This window comes from Coenobita brevimanus, chromosome 79, assembly GCF_032717465.1.
Source record: "Coenobita brevimanus isolate Jiangsu-jjx chromosome 79, ASM3271746v2, whole genome shotgun sequence".
Taxonomy (NCBI): domain Eukaryota; kingdom Metazoa; phylum Arthropoda; class Malacostraca; order Decapoda; family Coenobitidae; genus Coenobita; species Coenobita brevimanus.
The window spans coordinates 16,425,668-16,448,333 of record NC_137032.1 but is presented as its reverse complement, the minus strand read 5'-3'; the positions used below and the strand labels follow the sequence as shown (position 1 = coordinate 16,448,333).

At 40.3% G+C, this 22,666-nt stretch overlaps 1 protein-coding gene across 1 annotated transcript in view; it reads right to left on the bottom strand.

Annotated features, from left to right (window-relative positions):
* Positions 1-262: 262 nt before the first annotated feature.
* The window catches only part of LOC145408928 (methyl farnesoate epoxidase-like), a 156,094-nt gene continuing 133,690 nt past the window's right edge, over positions 263-22,666 (bottom strand). Inside the window, exons 7-9 of the mRNA XM_080279508.1 lie at positions 8,877-8,976; positions 8,070-8,229; positions 263-444 (exon numbers count right to left, since the gene is read on the bottom strand). Coding sequence (XP_080135634.1) covers positions 263-444; positions 8,070-8,229; positions 8,877-8,976 — 442 coding nt within the window. The remainder of the gene's footprint in view (positions 445-8,069; positions 8,230-8,876; positions 8,977-22,666) is intronic.

Below are 22,666 nucleotides of genomic sequence, written 5' to 3'. Positions count from 1 at the left end.
AAAAGAAAAAAAAAGAAGACTGGCTATTATTTACTGCAGCTGTGGTCAAGAATTTCAAGAACATTGACTGGAAAAGACATGAACCTCTATTGATGGGACTGTTGCGTTTTATTGTATCTTACATCAGTTGGTGGGAGAAAGGGGTCAGGATAATGATGATCATGCTAATTGGATAAACTTACCTATATGTGTTGTATCTGCTGCCCAAAAAATGACAGTTAATTTTAGGATTTTTAGCTTTTAATACATGAACCTGTTGTCATTAGAACCTGGCCTCAGCATAGACTCTGTACTCAGGTGGACCCAGAGTGAAACCAAATTTGCCCTCGGTGTTAAGTACTGGGGTGGCAGGATCCAGCTTGAATCTGAAGCGCTGCATTAGGGCTGCGAAGAGCAGGAAGGATGTCATGCGAGCCAGTGATTCTCCAAGGCATACCCGGCGACCTAGAGGTTAGAAGTAAATATGAGAGGTTTGTATTTTAATCTGCAAGAACTCAACCATCCCCACAACTTACTGTAAATACTGTGTTGTGGCTGCTGTATATTCCATGATCCTTAGGTAAAGTGAAGGAATGAGTCGCCATGATCACTAGTCAAATAAACTCCAATCCGACTCCATTGGCCAATCAACCGAGTTGAATAAGTTTACAGATCTTTGTTAGGTTAGAAGAGACGTACTATGAATGATGACCAAGCCCGTATTTACGAAAGATCCTAACCGATTTTTACGATAATCACATCTCCATGGCAGAAATTAAAATAAAAAATCGTATTGTTTGGTCGTAACAGTAATCATTCTATGACTGGTGTGACTGGCACAAGTGAAAGTCAGTTTTAAAGCAGTCAACCTTGTATAGAATCTGTGTTTATGAAAAATTATCAATATGCTCTCAGATACTGTATGTATTCCTTTAGGGATGCTTATGAATGGTAGGATTTATGCCCGACCCTCTTGTACTGGGTGCCCTGAGATACTCTGGTAGCCAGTAGCTCTGTGTATCTGTCTATACTCGATGCCTCAATCCTGTAATGTGTGGGCACAGACAAATCGCCTCAACTTTACCTCTCCTTTGCCAACAGGATGACCCTCCTTGGCATGACCCTTCTCCTCACACCACTCTCATTCATATACCTCTTTGCCACGTCCCTCCACCCTGTTATAAGTGTCCCTTTTCCCTCTCTCCCTTCACCTCATTCTTGTACATTTTCCTACTTAATTTCTCACACATTTTTTACTACGCATGGCCAAACCATCTTACGGTACAGTGGTTAGGGGGGAGAATTATCTCTTATATCTAATGGCATATTTTACATTTTATTCTTGTTACCATCAAAGTACTTTACCATAAAGCTTCACTGCACGAAGTCGCCCCAAAGCTTCAAAAAAAAAAAAAAAATGAAAGTAGCTATAATAAAATAAGCCATGAGGGACTGCATTAACGCGGTTAGCCAATTAACCGGTTTTAGAAGTGGCCATGAACTGACCTCTGAAGGCTTGAGTAACAGATTTCTTCAAGATCTGAATGAGAAAAAAAAAAAAAGCAAATCCCAATTTACTCTCTTCAAAATTTAGGGGCCTGAGGCACTATCTGAGCATCTAGCTATCTTTTTGTATAATGATTTATTAATTAAGTGCATGATTACACTGCTTTGGGAAAAATCGAATAAACATCGGTAATCTTAAAGGATATATGCGACCACGTTAAACTGGAGTTTTCTTCAGTCTTTCTTTGCCAAAGCTCTTATTTCTTTTAAAATTAGTGAGTCGCGTTTAAAAAGCGTCATGTTGACAATCGCAACGGTGCCGGAAATGAACGGATGTCATCTTGATCACCAAAGAAGGACTCGCCATCTTGGAAAGCCTAGCCTAGCTCCCATCCGAGGCTGATTAGCCCATGCTGCTCTCGGGGTTAGTGTTTAGTGTCGTGGAAAAGTATGTACAGTACTTGTAGTAGTCTCAGCGTGAAGTTTGCATAAATGTGACTGACTCCCCACCTGCTAGTGTTGTGCAAGACCAGCTGCCACACTGTTAACCCTACACAAATCTGATGCTAATACCTCCTAGGGATGATGGTCACCATCCATCTCCTACTAATATCCTTGTGGCTAAGATCAAGGTAATGAACAGTGCATTGCAGAGTGTACTGTAGTTGCTGGAAACAAAGGATACCATGGAATGATCTGGTGCTCTTAGTCTTTCATGTACGAGTCTTTTATGTACGAGTATGTCATGGTGACTACGACAGGGCAGACTGGGAGGGTCTCCAAAATTTTTTCATGGATGTTCTTTTTGTCTCAAGCTGTAAACTCCACACTGGACCACATACAGGATTTCATTAAAGTCGGCATGGAAACATTCATTCCCCACCATAGTTACAAAAAAAGATGTTATTCACCTTAATAGTTTGACCACAATTGTGCTGGAGTGACAGAACATAAAACAATAGCCTATAACACATATACAAGGACCAAAACTAAAGAAGCCTTTAACTGTTATAGAAATAACAGAAATCATGCCAAAACTATTATCAAGCTCTCTCAGTCAAACTTCCTACATAGACATGCTAACAAACTACTAAACAACGTATCTATCTATCTATTGCCAGACGCCTCAATCCCGTTCGGGATGGCCACAAACAAATCGCCTCCACGTCGTCCTGTCCCCCGCCATTTCACTGCCCTGCTCCCAACTCACACCCCCCTCTCTCATATACCTCTCCATCCTATCCCTCCATCTCATCCTCGGCCTCCCCCTCCCTCTTCCCCCCTCCACCTCACTCACATACACTCTCTTCGTCAGTCTTTCACCCTCCATCCTCTCCACATGGCCAAACCACCTCAGTGTATTCCTCATAACGCTTCCTATCACATCCACATCCACACCACAACGCTCCTTTATATCCTCATTTGTCAGCCTGTCTCTCCATGTGACTCTACAGGCTCTTCTTAAATAACTCATTTCCACTGCTCTCACTCTTGACTTGTGTCCTTCCAGCAACGTTCAAGCTTCACTTCCATACGTTAGAGTTGGTACCACAATACTGTCATGTAGTAACTTTTTCACTTCCATGCTCACTTCCCTGCTTCTTATCACTGCGTTCAAAGAACCAGCAACCTTTCTTCCCTGCTGTACCCTTTCAAGCACTTCATCCTCCAAACCTCCATCCTTACTCATCACAATACCCATGTACTTAAACGTACTCACATTTTCCAGTTCCTCACCATCCAACCTCGCTGTACATTCACTGACTTCACCTCTCTCAAAGACCATCACTTTACTCTTCCCTGCATTCACCTTTAGATTCCGTTTCTTACATACTCTCCCAAACTCATCCACCAAGCCTTGCACCTCTTCTTCGTCTTCACTCAACAACACAGTATCATCTGCAAACAACAGTACAGGATGTTTCCAAACACTACCCTCTCTAACCAAGGCCACTCCAACATCCACTACCCTACCTTGTGCCTCTTTTATTACCCCATCCATGTACAGGTTGAACAACAATAGAATCATGACACATCCCTGTTTCAACCCAACCTTCAATGAGAAAAATTCACTCAGTTCACCATCCACACGCACTGCAGCCTTAGCACCATCATACATACTCTTCATGGCATTTAACAACTTCCCATCTACTCCATATATTCTTAATACTTTCCACAATCCTTGTCTATCCACCCTGTCATATGCTTTCTCCAAATCCATGAAAGCTGCACACAACTTCTTTCCCTTCTCCAGAAAAAATGGGAGAAATGGATTTCCCCCGAGTTTAAGCCCTGTATTGGACTATATAGCTCCGCTAGAGTTACAGGAGGGAGCTACCCCTCCCGGCACGGCAGCCCGGGCGAGGCTCGAACTTGCAATCCCCCGATCACAAGGCCAGCGCGCTACCACTGTGCTACCGCGCCCCCCTCCCTTCTCCAGAAACTTTTCCACTAAAGATCTAAAAATGTTCTTTTCCAACTAATTCCTCTGTTCTTTCTCTAACTCTGTCAATAAGTATCCTACCATACACTTTTCTTATTATACTAAGAAGACAAATGCCCGTATGATTACCACACACTTCTTTTCCCCCTTTTCCTTTGTACAAGGGAATAATTATACCTGACTTCCAATCCTCCGGAACACTACCTTCCTCCCAGGCCAATCTGCACATCTTCCACATCCATTCTACTACTATCTCTTCCCCATGCTTCAGCATTTCACCACACTCAATCAATTCCTGGGGCTTTCCCCACTTTAACTTTCTTCATTGCTTCCACAACTTTTATCCTACTGATTTCTTCCTGTCTTCTCACCTCCCTCCTTCTCCCAGCCATTCCCCAACCACGTATACTCGCATTACTTCCATCCTCTATGTTCAGCAATTCCTTAAAGTGTTTTCTCCATCTGCTCACTTTTTCTCCCTTCTCCACTAGTAATCTACCATTTTTATCTTTCACTCCCCTGCTAACTTCACTTCCACCCTGTCTTACTCTTTTCACTTCTTTCCAGAACATTTTCTTACAGTCCCTCCACTTTACACTCAAATTCCTTCCAAATTCCTCATCCACTCTCTTCTTACTCTCTCTTACTAATCTTTTCACCTCTCTCTTTCTTTCTACATATAACTCTCTCTTCCGCCTCTCAACTTCTTCCACGCCCCTATTTCTCATCCATTCATTGTATGCTTTCTTCTTTTGTGCCACAGCCTGTCTCACCTCTTCAGTCCACCACGCTGTTCCTTGCACCCCCCTCCGTCTTCTTGTCATCCCACACACCACATCACATGCTGCACATATTTCTTCTGTGAATATCCTGCACACACCTTCCACGTCCCCATCTGCTCCAGTTCATATTTGCCCAATCGTTCCTCCACTTCTCTCTTATACTCTGCCTTTTTCTCATCCTCTTGCAACCTTTCCACTCTCCTTACAAATACTCTTTCTTCCCGTCCTTCCCTTCTTCTATTTCTCCATCTTATTTTGATCTTCATTCTGGCCACCACCAAGTAGTGGTCAAAAAGTCCACTCCTCCAACCTATATAAGCTCTTGCATCCATTACATATCTTTGCATCCTTTCATCCACACACACATAATCATTGTTTTCCTTTCATTCAGTTCACCACCCACCCTGCTCATCACTCTCTATGTATACCTGTGGATCATGTTGTGCCTGAAGAGGGTATTGGCTATCACCAACCCCCTCCCAGCACAAATGTCCACTAACGCACTGCCATTCTCATCTATCTCAGCAGGCACACCCCACTCACCAACTATTTCATCCACCTTCACATTCCCTACTTTACCATTCATATCACCGATCAAAAACACTCTCTCATTTCTTCCAAACTTTTCCATGCACACTTCCACATTTGTCCAGAACTCTTCTCTCACTCTGCTTGCACGATCTTGCGTAAGCGCATACACACACACAATCACCCACATTTGTATTCCAACTTTCAATCTTACCCACATAATCCTTGACCCAACTGATCCATACTCTCTTATGCTCTTCTTCCAACTTTTTCTCACAACTACGAGTATACATACTCCTTCTTTTGCCCTCTCATTCTCACCTACTCCTGCACATATACCCCATCCATACTCCCATTCTCTCACACTTTCTCCTCTCCATTTAGTTTCAGTTACTCCGCATACATAAACTTTCGCACCCTCAAGCACCTGGACAATCTCTCTCTCACCTTATCATTCGCTCCCCTTACATTCCATGTTCCGATTGCCATGTCCTTTGTCCGTTCCTTGGTCGTCATCTTTTGGTCAGTCCTTTTCCGAGGCTTATTGTTTGTCTTTTTAATTAACTGTTTTCCGGGGAGGGGCACTAACCCTCCGCCAACACTTTTAGTCGCCTTTTACGACAAGCAGGGATACTGGGGGAGTAATCTTGAAAAAAACCCTACCCCCAGGGGGTCTACCCTTAATTCATTCAAATCTAACTTCACTACCATCTCTTCCATTCCACCGTTACAGTCCTCCAGTGGAAATCTGTTATGTGACCCACCTGGAAAAGCCAACCTTTTTGATATTTTTTCAACGAACTCAACCCTAAATACAGAAAATCACAGTATTCCTGTACTTGATTTTGATTCCCCTCAAATACTCCCTTTCAAGATTCACACAAGATACGTACAAGCTGTATAGAATCTCTCAGCAGACAAAGCTACTGGTCCAGATGAAATTCCTTCAATAGTATTGGCTCCTGTATTGACTAAATTTTTCCTTTTATGCAATTGTACCTCAAATTTTCCAGTCTCTTGGAAAGAAGCAAATATCCATCCTGTTCCTAAAAAGGGGGCCACTTCTGATCCATCAAACTACAGACCAATCACTATAACTTCCGTTCTCGGTAAAGTTTTTGAGACACTAATAAACAAACACATAGTCAAGCACCTAGAAATCAATAAATTAATCCGTGATCGACAGTATGGATTTAGACAAGAACGTTCAACTGTAGACATTCTTTGCTTTCTTACTCATCAGATTAACAAAACAACAGACCGACATAGTGAAACATACACAATAGCACTTGATATTTCAAAAGCATTTGACAGAGTGTGCCACCGGGCCATATTGTCTACAAGATGTCACACTATGGCCTTGCATCAATGGTTCCTCTAATTTCTTCTTACTTTCATAACAGAAAAATACGTGTCATGGTAGATGGAATTTATTCTCAGTTTCATTCCATAAATGCTGGCGTACATCATGGATCAGTTTTGGCCCCAACCCTCTTTCTCATTCATATAAATGACTTCCTGTCACTCATAACCCAATACACTCTTATGATGATGACTCGACACTTCATAGTTCTTTCACATTTAGTACCTCCTTTACACAATCTGATATTACAAACTGCCAAATAAAGACAGCAATTTCTCTGAACCAGGACCTTTCTAAAATTAATAAATGGGGACAAACAAATCTGGTCTCATTTAATGCTCAGAAAACTAAATACATTTATTTCTCCAATAGAAAGAATCCCTCAGACTCCCACATAATTTTAAATGATGTCAGTATTTCCATATCCACTACAGTTGATATCCTTGGTGTCACACTAAACTCCAGCCTAAGCTACGATAAGCCCCTTGCTAAAAATGCTTCTAAAAAATGGGACTTCTCTACAGAGTTCGTGAATTCTTCACTGACGAGCAGTTGGCCACAATATACAAAAAGTCATGTGCGTTCTCAGACTGAATATTGTTCGCCACTGTGGAGTGGATGTGGAGCCGTTACATTGAGGCAGTTGGACGAAATTCAAACTCAAGCCATTAGATTACTCAATAATCCTGCCATTAAGCAGTATGTAGAGATGTTGCTTCTTAACATTCTTTTACAGATATTTTTACCGTAAGTGCTCTGACGAACTTGCTTCAGTTGTGCCTCCCCTTCACTTTTTCTCCCGAAATACCCAGGCTGCTGAGAACGCCCATGAACTCACACTCTCTCCTCTGTAATGCAGAACCTCAGCTTATCAAACGTCATTTATCCTCAGAACTGCTACCCTCTGGAATTCACTTCCTGGGAGTTGCTTCCCACAAACATTTAATCCACTTTAATTCAAATACAGTTGTTATAAACATTTTATGAATGGAGGACTTGTTTCTTTTACTTCCTTTGTTTTTTCCTTCCTCCATTCATTTTCTTTTCAAAAAAAGAAAAAGAAAAAAAAAAAGGAATACCCCTCCCGAAGTCATCCTTTCTGGCTCCTTCGACCACCAGTCTTTAATAGTATGTCCAGGAATCGAAATATAAATTAATTGTGACTCTTTTTTTTTTTTCACAATGTGCTGAAACCTGTTGTAAACAGTAGGTACTGGATGCCATGAGGCAGATATATGTACTATCACTAGCAGTGGCTGCCGACAATCCTTTGCCAGGACTGTCTTGCCCTTGCATATTTTTCATTCCTCTTAAAACATTTGAGTATCCATACTTATCATACTTTTCTGTTCTGTGCTGCAGTGTTGCTGTGACAAAAAAATTTCATACAACATCGTCCATCGTCACAGTCAGCAGGGAAGTATTGCTTAACATTCTGTAGTACAATGAATACTGAATAAAGCCTCACCTTTGCCAAATGGAATCAGTCGCTCATCCTTGCGTAGTGATCCATCAGCGTTGATGAATCGCTCAGGTCGGAATACTTGAGGATCATACCAGTAATCTGGATCCATGTGTACACTGTATAAGTTGATCATTACCACAGTGTCAACTGGTACTCTGTAACCCTGGCAGTACAACGATCATGTATATCATTTTTCTTAAGATATTCATCCTTGTACACACATATACTGTATATTTTTCATGTATGATATATTTTCACATAATTTGTATTACATTGTTCCAGCCAGAATTCTACAGAAGAAAGTGAATAAACATATAAAAATGAATAAATAAATAAATAATGGACTTAAGCACACCAGTGTACAGTAATTTTCAAACCTTGCTATGCCAAGATCAATGTACTAAGCAACAAAGAAGATTTAGAGCAGTTTCTACCGTAGCAAATTGAGCTTTTTTGTACCTACAATCAAACTTTCTTAATTCTTATTTTGGCTGTGAAATGGACCTAAGAATTTTGAATGCTTGAATGATAGGTGAATGAAATCGTAGCTTGTTCCAATCAGTGTTTTGTTGATAGGTATTTCTCTCCTTTAATTATTTTACCATCCCTATCTCTGGATCTTACCCTCCCCTATTTATTTTCATCATCATCATCATCGTTATTTTTCTAGTTGTCTTTCCCACATAAGTGTGGAGTGGAGATGCCCTATTTGTTAGTGGGAAATATGATGATGGCACTGTACTAAAAGATTTATGGAAGGTATATTGTTGTACATGGAAACATTTCTTCAATATGCATTGTGGTTCTGACCTGTAGCGTGGTGTCTCTGAGTGCTTTGTGGGGCACAGTAAGGGGCGCTGCTCCCCGGAGCCGGAACAGTTCGTTTATTGTGGCCTCTGTGTACACCAGCCTGAAATGATGTGTTAGCACTGATGGTCATGTAGCTAATATCCACAGCTTCATTGACCTCCAATCTGTAGGGGTCTCAGCTAAGCATATAACATGAGCAAATGAAAACTAGACATAAATATGTATAGGCAGTCATCATGAAAATCAGTTGTAGCCCTCCTTAAATTAAGGGTCCATCCTAAGCAGAGTAAAGTCAGGTGAAAGTAGCAAGATTATAACATGAGAAGAGTCGTAGTATGAAAGGGGTAGCTGTTGTTCGGTTGCTGCAAGTGGGTGCATTTGGTTCACAAAGTAGGCAGTTTATCTCATTATGCATTACATGCCGTAGATGAAGCTAACTGGTCGATTTATCCACAAATACGCAATGTAGGCGTATGGCAGTGACAACACTATGCGTACAGTATTTGTTTTAGAACTCATGGCTCAGGTTACTTCCAGATTCCTAATTCTTAGTACAACTGTTCCATTGTTTTTCTGACAACAATATGCGTACAGTATTTGTTTTAGAACTCATGGCTCAGGTTACTTCCAGATTCCTAATTCTTAGTACAACTGTTCCATTGTTTTTCTGCGTCAGGTAACCACCACTCCTTTCAAGCAAAACGTCATAGGAGTGAAAGGCTGATCGACTGTAGGAGAACGAGTTAGTTTGATGTCACAGATAATTTTGCCCAACATATCACAACCCATGAAGACAGCGCTTCTACTGACAGTGAGGTACATCCTTTGCATCTTCCTGTGGTTATTATTATCACGATTTTTATGTAAAACACATGTGCAAAAATATAAAGTCCAAATAGATATGAGACAGTCCTTCTTCAATTCATTATATTGCTTTTCTAAATCAATGAAGGTGTGGCTATTCACCTATTATCCATCCCTCACAATCTATAATGTTACCTATTTTGGACTTACATCAGCACTACCCACAAGTTTTGATGTAAAGTAGTGCTTAAAATTATGTTTGACCACCACTACTGAATCATGAAGTGCCACTCTATGGTGTCACACATCAGCTGATGATCTCCCATCTGCTGGTATGGTGCTTCTTTTGCTTTAGTGAGTGTAATGAAGGGAAAAAATGGGTGAACCTCAATAAATATAGCAGTATTAGATGCTGTATTAAATTATGAGGAGACCTCTTTCACCATTAAGGAACACAGTTGACCACTCAGATATTACAAGGGTTTGACAAAAGACCTGATTTTGGGCCAAAAGATGTTCTGCGGGTTCGAGTCTGGGTCCACCTGGTTGAGTACATGTCAATACTTCCCGCAGTCAGAGCAGATTTTTGCACCATGTGAAAGTGAGGACAGTGTTGATATCAAAGCATTAAAAGCATGCCTCTCACATCAGTTCTAGTCATTTGAAAGCTGATGCGAAAGGCATGCTTGGACTATTTCTTTGCTCAAACAGCATTCTTGTAAACTGTCAGTTAACTCACAATGGCAAAAAAAAAAAAAAAAAAAAAAAAATCCCGCATGTCCTCATGAACATTTTACATCCAGAGCAGTAGATCCTGATTCAAGAACTACCCAGCATATTTGAGTGACAGAGTTATGTGTCTTGACAGGCAGAGCCTTCAGTCCCTTTACTCTTTCATCCATATGGCTGTTATTCATCATGCAGAACCACCAGAAATTGTTTGTGGATCAACAATACCCTCGTCTAATAACACTTCTTAAATCTATCCAGCCTCAGATCACAAATGAATGCACAGTACTTATTGCAAGGGGATTGGTTGGAGGGGATTTCCAAAACTCAGCTGGCGCAAATACGTTTAAAAAGACAGTCAGCAAGCTGGAAGGTGGTAGTTACATACTGACTAAGAGACTGGCAGAGGTCCAGATGTTTGTTTCTGATGTGGAACATGATCGGTGGTAATTCGTCAACAGATCCACTGTACATATTGTTATAAAAAGGAGGTTCCATTTACACACTCACTCACTCGGAGAAAATGCTGCAGCAGCAGCAGCCTCATTACTTTCAGACTCCAACCTCATGGATCACCTTGTGCAAGGTTCCACAGAGCGACTCTTCCCCCTTCCCCCCCCAAACACCTGAAGCAACTCCGATAGGATGGCTGATTATCTCCAGCCATGGGTTTTGCCGTTTTCCACTTGGTTCCTTCACTTCTAAATTTACTTTTTTAGGTATCACCGTGTTAACCGGATCAGTCTTAGGAAATGCCACATGCCTGAAAAGCTGATGTTTATATGATTCTCATGGAGCTGCCGCATGTTACGCACCCAGTCATACCAACAATACCCAATGATCCTACAAAGGCACTTAGTACTAAAGGAATTCATTCACCACTCCGAGGCACTGTTTATTGTCCAAGTTTTATAGCCACAGAGTAAGACAGGGGGCACCAGCACCCTGAGGCAGCGCATCTTTGTCCTTCAACACAAAAGAAAATACCGAATATTCGAGATGAGTTTATAATATAAGTCAGACCAATGCAAAACGACATATCATCTGGCCCTCATTGCTGTAGATCTCACTACCGAAATAAATGAGTCTTTCCAAGATCTCCATATCCTCACCATATACGTTGCCAGATTGTACTGCTTCAGCCAGCAAGCCACCAAATACCCAGACATTGATCTTTGCCTAAGAGACTTTTAGTTTCAGTGGTTTTGCCTCCTCGTGGAGTGCCTTGAAAGCACTGAAGAGTGTCTCCGGCAACTTCACTAGGATTTTTTAAAGCACAGAAGAAGGAACCAAAGGCCAGAAGCCCGCGTGATAGTTCTCTCCAAGAAAAAAAACAGAAACATGATAATAGAGAGGAAAATTCAAGGTTTGTTCATTTCGAGATGCCTGGACACACTGAGTTTGAAAGACTAGAGGTCACAGGCAGTATGAAATACAGACAGAGGAAGACAGTTCCAGAGATGGCCTGTTGTACTCATGAAGAACTGGCAGTAATGGTTAACTCTTACATTTGAGAGCTACACATAAAAGGAATGAGAGTTGTTAATAGATTGGTGCTACGCACCTGCCATAGTGGTGGAGGGATGTAAGCAGACAGTTCAGAGAAGCAGTGACCATTGGAGTAGCGATAGAAAAGAGATAAAGATGCAACAGTCCGGTGAAAAGGCAGGTTGAAGGGAGCCAGTAAGAGAAGGAGAGTTAATGAGACAAAAAAACTTTAACTCCACCTTGTTGAGAAGAGCTGTATATGGGAAGCCTCCCGCAACATGAGAGTTGTACTCTACAAACAAAACCTGTGTATAAAATCAGCAACTGTGCATAGGTACAGAAGACATGGAGTCGGCTTAGCACACCTAATCTCTTGGGAGCAGATTTTACAAGAGAGGTAATATGGTCGTTCCAAGATATTTCCCAAGAGAATGAAACCACACTCATGTTTAAAGATGACAGGATTCAGTTGGATATTGTTAAAAATTAGAGGATATTCCTGTGGAAGATTATGATGGGTTGAAAGTTATAAGGACTGATTTTTTTGACGCATTAAGAAAGAAAAGATTACTTTTATCCCAATCAAAGATATTAGCCATATCAGACATTTGGTGTGTCATAGCCTCATCCGTTGTTTGTTAAAGCAACTGCTGAGATGGACGCTGCAAGAAGCAAATGGGAAGATGAAGGGAGGAGTCATCAGCGTATGAATGGATAGGGTTAGATGTACAGCTTAGAAGGTCATTGATGAATAAAAGGGAGAGAGTTAGTGATAGGACAGAGCCCTGAGGAACACCACTATTGATAACTCTAGGAGAAGAACATTGGCCGTCTACAGATGGACGCTGCGAGAAGCAAATGGAGAGGTGAAGGGTGGAGTCATCAGCATATGAGTGGATCCGGTCAGATGTACAGCTTAGAAGGTCATTGATGAATAGAAGGAAGAGAGTCAGTGATAGGACTGAGCCCTGAGAAACACCACTACTGATAACATTAGGAGAAGAACACTGGCTGACTACAGATGGACACTGCAAGAAGCGAACGGAAAGGTGAAGGGCGGAGCCATCAGCATATGAGTGGATAGGGTTAGATGCACAGTGTGGAAGGTCACTGATCAATAGAAGGGAGAGACTTAGTAACAATATAGAGCCCTGAGGAACACCACTACTGTTAACTCTAGGAGAAGAACATTGACCGTCAACAGATGGACACTGCAAGGAGCGAATGGAAAGGTGAAGGGTGGAGTCATTAGTGTATGAGTGGATAGGGTTTGATGTATAGCGTGGGATTTCACTGATCACTAGAAGGGAGAGACTTAGTATAGAGCCATGAGAAACACCACTACTGATAACTATAGGAGAAAAACATTGACTGTCAACAGATGGACACTGCAAGGAGCGAATGGAAAGGTGAAGGATGGAATCATTAGTGTATGAATGGATAGAGGTAGATGTAGAGCTTAGAAGGTCATTGATGAATAGAATGAAGAGAACTGGAACTATTGATAACTCTAGGGGAAGCAAATTGGCTGTCTACAACAGCAGCTATAGAAAGTGCAAAAAGGAAGTTAGAAATAAAGGCACAGGTAGAAGGATAGAAGCCGTAAGAGGGCAATTGAGAAATTAAAGATTTATGTCAGACTCGATCGAAAGCCTTTGAGATATCAAATGTAATGGCAAAACTTTGGCCAATGTCCCGCAAGGAAGATGACCAGGAGTCTGAAAGGTAGGTAAAAAAAAAACGCCAGTGGAGCATTTCTAGCAGAACCCATACTGACGATCAGAAAGAAGATTTTGAAAGGGAAGATGCTTTAAAAGTTTTTTATGAAGAAGAGAATAAAAAACTTTTGAAGTACAGGATGTTAAAGTAATTGGGCGATAGTTAGAGGGCTAGGAATGGTCACCATTCTTTGGGACAGGCTGAATGAGAGCAAATTATCAGCGATGGGAAAAGGTGCGAGTTGACAGAAAGTTGACGGAGTTTACCTGGGCAGGGTGTCAGCACAGAAGCTCAGTTCTTGAGGTCAACATGCGGGACCCCATTAGGCTTATATGCCTTGTTAGTACTGAGGCCAGTGATGGGAGAAAGCATATCACTTGAAGAAATTTTAATGTCAGCCATGTGGAAGTCAGAATGAGGAAATGATGGAGGAACAACACCAGAATTATTTAATGTGGAATTGGAGGAGAAAGTCTGAGCAAAGAGTTCTGCTTTACCAGTAGAAGAAACAGCTAAAGAGTCATCAAAGTGGAAAAGAGGTGGAAAGAATTGTGAGGTTAAGTTGTTAGAAAGGTTTCTCGCAAGGTGCCAGAAGGAGCAGGAAGAATTTGAGCTGGAGAGTCCAGAGCATTTAACATGAAGGAAATTATTTTTAGCAGAGCGAAGAACAGAGTTAGCATGATTCCGGGCAGCAACATAAAAGAGATGACTCCATGGTGGGCTGGCTCCAGTACCTTTTGTAGGCCTTCTTCTTGTTGTAGACAGCATTAGAACAAGTGTGGTTAAACCAAGTTTTTTTTTTTTTTTTTTTTTTTTTGCATTAGTTACAGGATGAGAAAGGAATGTATGCTTGCATGCCCGAGAAAATAACCACCGTAATGCACAAGGCACACTCAGATGGCTCTTGGCCATGGAAGCATAATCATTCCAGGGAAAATCAAAGAAGTACTGCCTGAGAGCCTCCCAATCAGCAGCTCCAAAGTGCCAGAACCGCCACTTCTTGGAAGGGTCCCCAGGCCTTACTGAAGTGTTAGGACAGGTTAAGGTGATAAGGTTGTGACTGGAGAAGCCAAACAGAGAGGAAAAGTTAACAGTGCAAGCAGAAGGATTAGTTCTTAGGAAGAGGCCAAGTATGTTGGACCTCTCTCCAAGGCAGTCCGGGATATGGGCAGGGCGCTGTACAAGCTGCTCTAAGTCATTAAGGATAGACAAGATGTTTACCCAGGGGCGTCATTTCAATTTTCCTTTGGGGGAGGGGGGGATAGGCTATTTAGGAGGTCCCACCTCTCTCACCTCCCCACATGAGTGGGGTGGCGCCCAACATTTTGAAGCCACATGCAAAGCTATATATAGGGAATTGAAGCAGTAAACAAATACATATACTGTATTTAAATATTTATTAAACCACTTACTTCGTGACACACACACACACTAATGGATATTCTAGCACTGGCAAACATTCGAACTTTAAACTCTGACTTCGAACCACAAAATAAAATAAAACCATGCGCTCGTGTACAATTCTGTTATTAATATTATTATTTTTTTTTGTAAAGCATACATATCACTGAAGTGTTTGTGACTTAGATTTTGTCATATAGATTATGTAAAAAATAAGAATATTTACTTGGTTCTGATGCCACCCTGCCACCCCCTACTGTGCCCTTTTTCCTCACGGTCCCACCGTACCTCACCATCCCACTGGATCTTTCCGGACAAACGCCCACTTTGGGAACCACTGATCTAAATGAACTCTTAAGACTTCTACCTACAGGTATGTTCTTCCTAAGATAGCAAAAAAAAAAAAAAAAAAAAAAAAAGGCAGCTCGATAGTAAAGTTAACTGAACAGCAAGTCAGGAACATATTTACATTGACATCCTTTATTATACCTAGTAAATTACTGTGAATATTACACACACACACACACACACACGAACAGCCGGAGAGAGCGGACGTCCCAGCCACCACTGCTAACCTTAAGTAGTTTCAGGAATTTTGTCTGTCCTGTCTCCTAAGGTCTTGATTTAAATTCAAAATAATGAAAGTTAATAGACTACCACAAATGTAAAGATTTATTGACCAGATTGTACATGAATGTTTGTAGTTTTTTTTTTTTTTTTTTTCGGTAACAGCTGTTTTGGTTAACCAACATCAAACATGGCCGAAAATATAAACAATGAGGGTCCAGAATTTCAAGGATTTGATGCTAATACCAATGTCATGGACCTGGTTAAAACATTAATTATAAGGATTAGTGAACTTGAAAAGAAAGTAGAGAATCTAGTGATAAAGAATGTGTCAGAAAATACGGAAACTACCATACAGAGTCTGATCCAGTCCAATGAAACAGCCAACGAAGAGATTAGGAATTTGAAGCGGGAAAATGTTGAACTAAGGAGGAAACTAGAAGAGAGTACTAATAAAACGGAGAAGGTGAGTAATGTACTAGAAGAACATAAGGCAAAGTGGGCACACGTAGAAGAAGAACAGAAAGAAGTGGTTAGCTTAAGAGAGATCATCCAGGAAGAAAGGGAAATGAACAAGAAAGAAATGGAAGAAAATGTAGTGAAAATACTGAAGAAAAAAGAGAAAATAGTGAGAGAAACTGTAGAAAGGAACAGATGTGTGGTAGTATTTGGAAACAGGGAAGAGGAAGAAAAGGTTAGGTTCGTAAGACTCGAGAGAGACACGAACCAGGTGAGAGGAATATTAGGCAAGATTGACCCCGAAGGAGACAAGTGGGTAAAAGAAATTGAGGAAGTAAGGAGGATAGGGCCTTACAAGAAAAGGGAAACAAGACCAATGAGAGTCAAGTTTACATCAGAAAGTGTAATAAATGAGATACTTAAAGTGACCTGGAAATTAAGCAAAGAGGCGGGGATGGAAAATATTATAATAAGAAAAGATCTAAATGAAGAAGAAAGAGAAGTTTTAAAATCATTAAAGGAAGAAGTAAAGGAAAAAAATGATAAGAGGACAGAGGAAGAATGTAATACTTTTTTTTTGGAGAGTATTGGATATGAAAGTAAGGAAATGGTATTTAAGGAAATAGAAGTGAAGGAAACTAAGGGGGATGGTTGTGATAGATCAGAAGTTGAGGAAGTGGTACGGACAGAGAGTAGGAGAGAAGAGGGTATTAATAATGTCAAAAATAATTTGAAGGTGATATATACTAATGTGGATGGTTTCATATCGACAAGGCTCGAAATTAATGATTTCTTGAGAGAACATGAACCTGATGTCATGTGCTTTGTAGAGACCAAATTAAGAGAAGATATTGATGTTCATTTGGGAGATGGTAAATACAAACTGTGGAGAAAAGACAGAAAAGAAAAAAAGGGAGGAGGAGTGATGATAGCAGTGAAGAACAACATAAATGTAGATACTGTGGAAATGGGAGAAGACAGGGCTGAAGTGATATATATGAAATTAGAAATTGGAGAGAATGTAAGAGAGATATGGCGGTAGTGTATGTTCCCCCAAAGGCGAGAGCATGGAAGGATGACGAATACCATGAGATGTTGTTAGATATGGCTAACTACTTGCAAAAAATAATTGAGAAAAGCAATAATATAATTTTGGTGGGCGACTTTAATTGCAAAGAGGTGAACTGGGAGGAATGGTACTCGGGAGGCGGCGAGGATTCGTGGGGCACTATGTTACTAAATATAATAATGAATAATGTGATGACGCAATGGGTCAAAGAAGAGACACGGTTTCGAGGTGAGGACACACCAGCAAGGTTAGATTTACTGTTCACCAAAGAACCTGATGTAATAGAATCATTGGAATATCTCTGTCCTTTGGGAAAAAGTGATCACGTGGTCATTGAGTTTCAGATGTTAATAGGAAACGTCGAGCCAAGAGACGAGCTTCATAGACAGGGAAGATACAACTTTGGGAAAGCAAATTTTACAGGATTGAGAAACTTTTTTGAAAATGCGGATTGGAGAAAATTCAGAGAAACAAGAGAGATACAGAGGAAGTGGGATATCTTTCTAGACCTCTATAATTTGGGTGTGGAAAAATTTGTACCAAGAGTAAGAGGGAAAGAAAACAGGAAAAAGGAGTGGTTTAATAGAAGGTGTATGATAGCAAAAAAAGAGAGATATAAGGCGTGGAACAATTGGAGAAAGAGAGGTAACGACAGAACAAAGGAAGAATATAAAAGAACAAGAAATGAATACACAAGAATACGTAGAGAAGAAGAAAGGAATTTTGAAAAAGGTATAATTGACAAATGCAAGGATGAACCCAAACTGTTTTATAGATTTGTTAATGGCAAACTGAAAAAAAAGGAAGGAATCACCAAACTGAAAGTAGAAGGAGAGGTCTTTAAGGATGCGGCAATGCAAGCAGAAATAATGAACAAACGTTTCCAGTCAGTTTTCACTAAAGAAAAGGAGCTTGTGGAAGGGGAGGGAGTGATTAGAAATGTTCCGGTGATGAAAGATATAAAAGTGGAGGTACAGGAAGTGTATAAATTACTGGAAACTCAAGATGTAAGGAAAGCCCCAGGACCTGATGGAATTTCTAATTGGGTACTGAAGGAATGCAAAGAACAACTGGCAGATAAAATTCACAGCTTAATTGTAAGCTCACTGGAAGAGGGGAAAGTGCCAAAAGAATGGAAGAGGGCAAATGTGGTACCAATTTACAAGGGAGGAAACAGGGAAGAACCCCTGAATTATAGACCAGTGTCTCTAACCAGCATGGTCAGAAAATTGTATGAGAGAGTCCTGAAAGACAGAGGGATAAAATATCTGGAAGAGATGAATATTTTGGCTGAATGTCAGTTTGGATTCAGAAGTGGAAGGTCATGTGTTTCTAACTTGCTGAGCTTTTACTCAAGAGTGATTGATGTGGTACAGGAGAGAGATGGTTGGGTGGATTGTGTGTACTTAGACTTAGAGAAGGCCTTTGACAAGGTACCTCATAAGAGACTAATGTGGAAACTAGAATATATAGGAGGATTAAAGGGGAAACTTCTGGAATGGATGAGAGACTTTTTGAGAGACAGACAAATGAGGACAGTAATAAAGGAAAAGATGTCTGGATGGAGAGAAGTAACAAGTGGAGTCCCTCAAGGCTCAGTGTTGGCGCCAGTAATGTTCCTGATTTACGTAAATGATATGGTAGATGGGAGGAACAGTTATGCAAGTCTGTTTGCTGATGATGTAAAGATCTTGAGGAAGATAGAGGTTGAGGAGGATTGTAAAATACTGCAGGAGGATTTGGATAGGATACACAATTGGAGCCGGACGTGGGAAATGAAATTTAATGTAAAGAAATGTAAAATATTGGAAATGGGTAAAAGTACCAGGAGACCATCACTGAATTATTTTTTGGGTAATGAATTAATCGCAAAAAGGAAAGAAGAGAAAGATTTGGGAGTGCTGGTCCAAGATAGTTTGTCACCAGAAAAGCACATTAACAAGATAGTTGGAGAGACTTATAAACTCTTGACTAACATAAGAGTAGCATTTCATTATATGGATGAGGAAATGATGAAAAAATTGATAATGGCCATGATCCGCCCCAGGTTTGAATATGCAGCGGTAGTGTGGTCCCCACACAAAAAGAAAGATATAAACAAGATTGAGAGAATACAAAGAACAGCAACCAAGATGGTCCCCAGTCTGACAGACCTGTCATACAGAGAGAGGCTGGAAAAACTGGATTTGTCTTCGTTAGAGGAAAGGAGAAAGAGGGGAGACATGATTGCGGTGTTCAGGACCATGGTGGGAGTAGATAAAAATGACAAAGAAGATCTGTTTGTATGGGATAAGAGAGCAACAAGAGGACACGGAATGAAATTGAAAAAGTCAAGCTGCTTGAAGGATATCAAGAAATATAGCTTTCCTTACAGAAGTATAGACTTATGGAATAGCCTGGACAAAGAGATCGTCCAGTCTAAAAACTTAAACGAGTTTAAAGCTAAATTCGACTTACTGAGAAACAGCGACGGAAACCCACGAGCATAGTACATTCCGTGTATATCACAATTAGGTATATTAGGTAAATACTTAAATATTTGGAACGACTTAGACAAAGAGGTGGTGCATGAGAAAAACATTCATGTGTGTAAAGGTTGACTTGATAAATGTGGATATGGAGACAGGACAACACGAGCATTGCTCAATTCCTGTATACTACAAATAGGTAAATACACACACACACACACACACACACACACACACAAATGGTCCTGACGAAGTTTCAGGTTGGGTGCTATATGAATGTGCAGAAGATTTAAGAAGACCATTGTATTTAATATTCAAGGAATCCTTAGGTCAAGGTAAATTACCTGATATTTGGAAGAAAGCAAACATTGTTCCCCTATTCAAGAAAGGGAATAGACAGAATCCACTAAACTACCGACCAGTATTACTGGCCAGTGTTGTAAGTAAGACACAGGAAAAGCTGATAAGAAAAGTTTGGGTAAACCATCTAGAAGAACACAGTATGATAACAGAAAGACAGTTCAGTTTTAGAAAGGGAAAATCATGTGTTACTAATCTATTAAGCTACTATGATAGAGCTACAGAAACATTACAGAAAAGAGAAGAATGGGTGGACAGTATCTATCTAGATTTCAAGAAAGCATTTGAGAGTACCGCACCAAAGATTTTTATGGAAACTGCACCATCAAGGTGATATCCAAAGCAATCTGTGCTGTTGGATCCAGGATTTCTCAGAAAAAGAGAAATGAGAACAGTATTAAGGGGAACTTACTCATCATGGAGGGAAGTGACTAGCGGAGTTCCACAGGGCTCAGTGCTGGCACCAATTATGTTTTTAGTATATATAAATTTCATAGACAGTAACACTGGAAATGGAAGCTATCTATGTTTGCGGATGACGCAAAAATACAAAAGAAAATTACTAACACAGATTCTTGCAGCTGCTGCAAGAGGAATAAGCTTCATGAAAGGTGCAAGACATGGCAAATGGAATTTAATGTGGACAAGAGTCATGTATTAAGTTTGGAAAAGCGAGAAAAGACCAGATTGGGATTATAAGTTAGGAAGATCAGCCCTACATATACCAGAAAAGGAGAAGGACCTAGGAGTGATTATCAATAACAGACTATCTCCAGCTGACCACATCAGTGAGAAGGTATGTAACATGTTTACATTACATGCTAATATGAGAATAGCATTCACATATATAAATGATGATACGCTGAGAAAGATAAGAACATCATTCTTCAGACCAACCCTGGAGTATGCATCAGTAGTCTGGAATCCATATCCCAAAAAACACATAGATAAGATTGAAAAAGTACTAAGAGCAGCTACAAGATGAGTACCAAGCTTAAGGGATCTAAGCTACGAAGAAAGACTAGAAAATCTGAATCTACCAACACTACAGGAGAAAAAGGAAAAGAGGAGACACGATTATGCTATATAAATGCATCTTTTGCAAAGAGGAAATAGACATAAATGAATACATAACCTATGGGGAAGCATCAGCAAGAGGACACTGCAAAAAAACTACATAAAAAGAGAGGCGATAAAGGCGTAAGGAGAGTCAGTTTCCCAAATAGGGCAATTGATGAGTGGAATGCACTACCGAATGAAATAGTGTGGGCCAAAACTATTCATAAATTTAAGGATATGTATGATAAAAATGTTTTAATACACGGGACACTACGAGCTTGACTCATTCCGGTAAAGATACAATTAGGTAAGAACGATTACGTAAGAAAACACACACACACCACAAAAGCGAGAGAAGAGAAAGATTTGGGAGTGCTGGTCCAGGATAGTTTGTCACCTGAAAAACACACTAACAAGACAGTTAGAGAGACGTATAAACTCTTGATTAGCATAAGAGTAGCATATCATTACATGGATGAGATGAAAAAATTGATAGTGGCCATGATCTGCCCCAGGTTAGAATAAGCAGCAGTAATGTGGTCCCCACACAAAAAGGAAGATATAAACAAGATTGAGAGAATACAAAGAACAGCAACGAAGATGGTCCCCAGTCTGGCAGATCTGTCGTACAGAGAGAGGCTAGAAAAGATGGATTTGCCTTCCTTAGAGGAAAGGAGAGAGATGGGCGACATGACTGAAATGTTCAGGACCATGATGGGAGTAGATAAAATTGACATAGAATTTTGTTTGTATGGGATAAGAGAGTAACAAGAGGACACTGAATGAAACTGAAGAAGCCAAGCTGCTTGAAGGATATCAAGAAATATAGTTTTCCTTATAGATGCACAGACCAGTGGAATAGCCTGGACAAAGAGACTGTCCAGTCAAAAACTTGAACGAGTTTAAAGCAAAATTTGACTTACTGAGAAACAGAGATGAGTGTAGCTTATTTCCTGTATATCACATTTAGGTAAAGACACACACACACACACACACACACAGGGCACCGAGGAAACCAGATGCACTTTGCCATCGCTCCATACATGGCCAACTTGGCCAGTGGCATTAGCTAAATTAGTATCTTTATATGAGTCAAGCTCTGTACCAGGTTAGACAAAATGGTGAATATATATATATATAAGAAGTTTTAAGCAAAACTTGTTCAACAGAAAAGAAAACAAATTAAAATATGAATGCGCACAATCAGCTGATCGATTGTTTAGTCTACAACTGCCCCAGGGAATGTGAGTACCATATGTGCTTTTAGTACTGCAAAATGACCACATACTTTAGTAAAGCAAATTTGAAAAAGAAAAGGGATAAAAGTAGAAAGCAGGACGATGATTTCTACCAAGAACTGGTTGAAATGGAGACTCACAATAAACTGGTGGAACGAGTACACAGGCTAGAGATGGCTTTTCAAAATAAGATTGATGAAATGAAGAAACAGATGCACTTGGAAAAGGAAGAAATAGAAAAATTAGGAATGGAAGTCAACAAGAAAGACACAACCATAGATGAGCTGACAGTAGAACTGGGTTCACTTAGGAGAAACATTAGTGAAATGGCAAGTACAGGAGTCAACCACGAGAGTATTATGGAAGAGTTCAAAAATGATATAGAGATAATTAGGCAAGTAAGCGGTCTGATAGACCAGAGCAGTGATA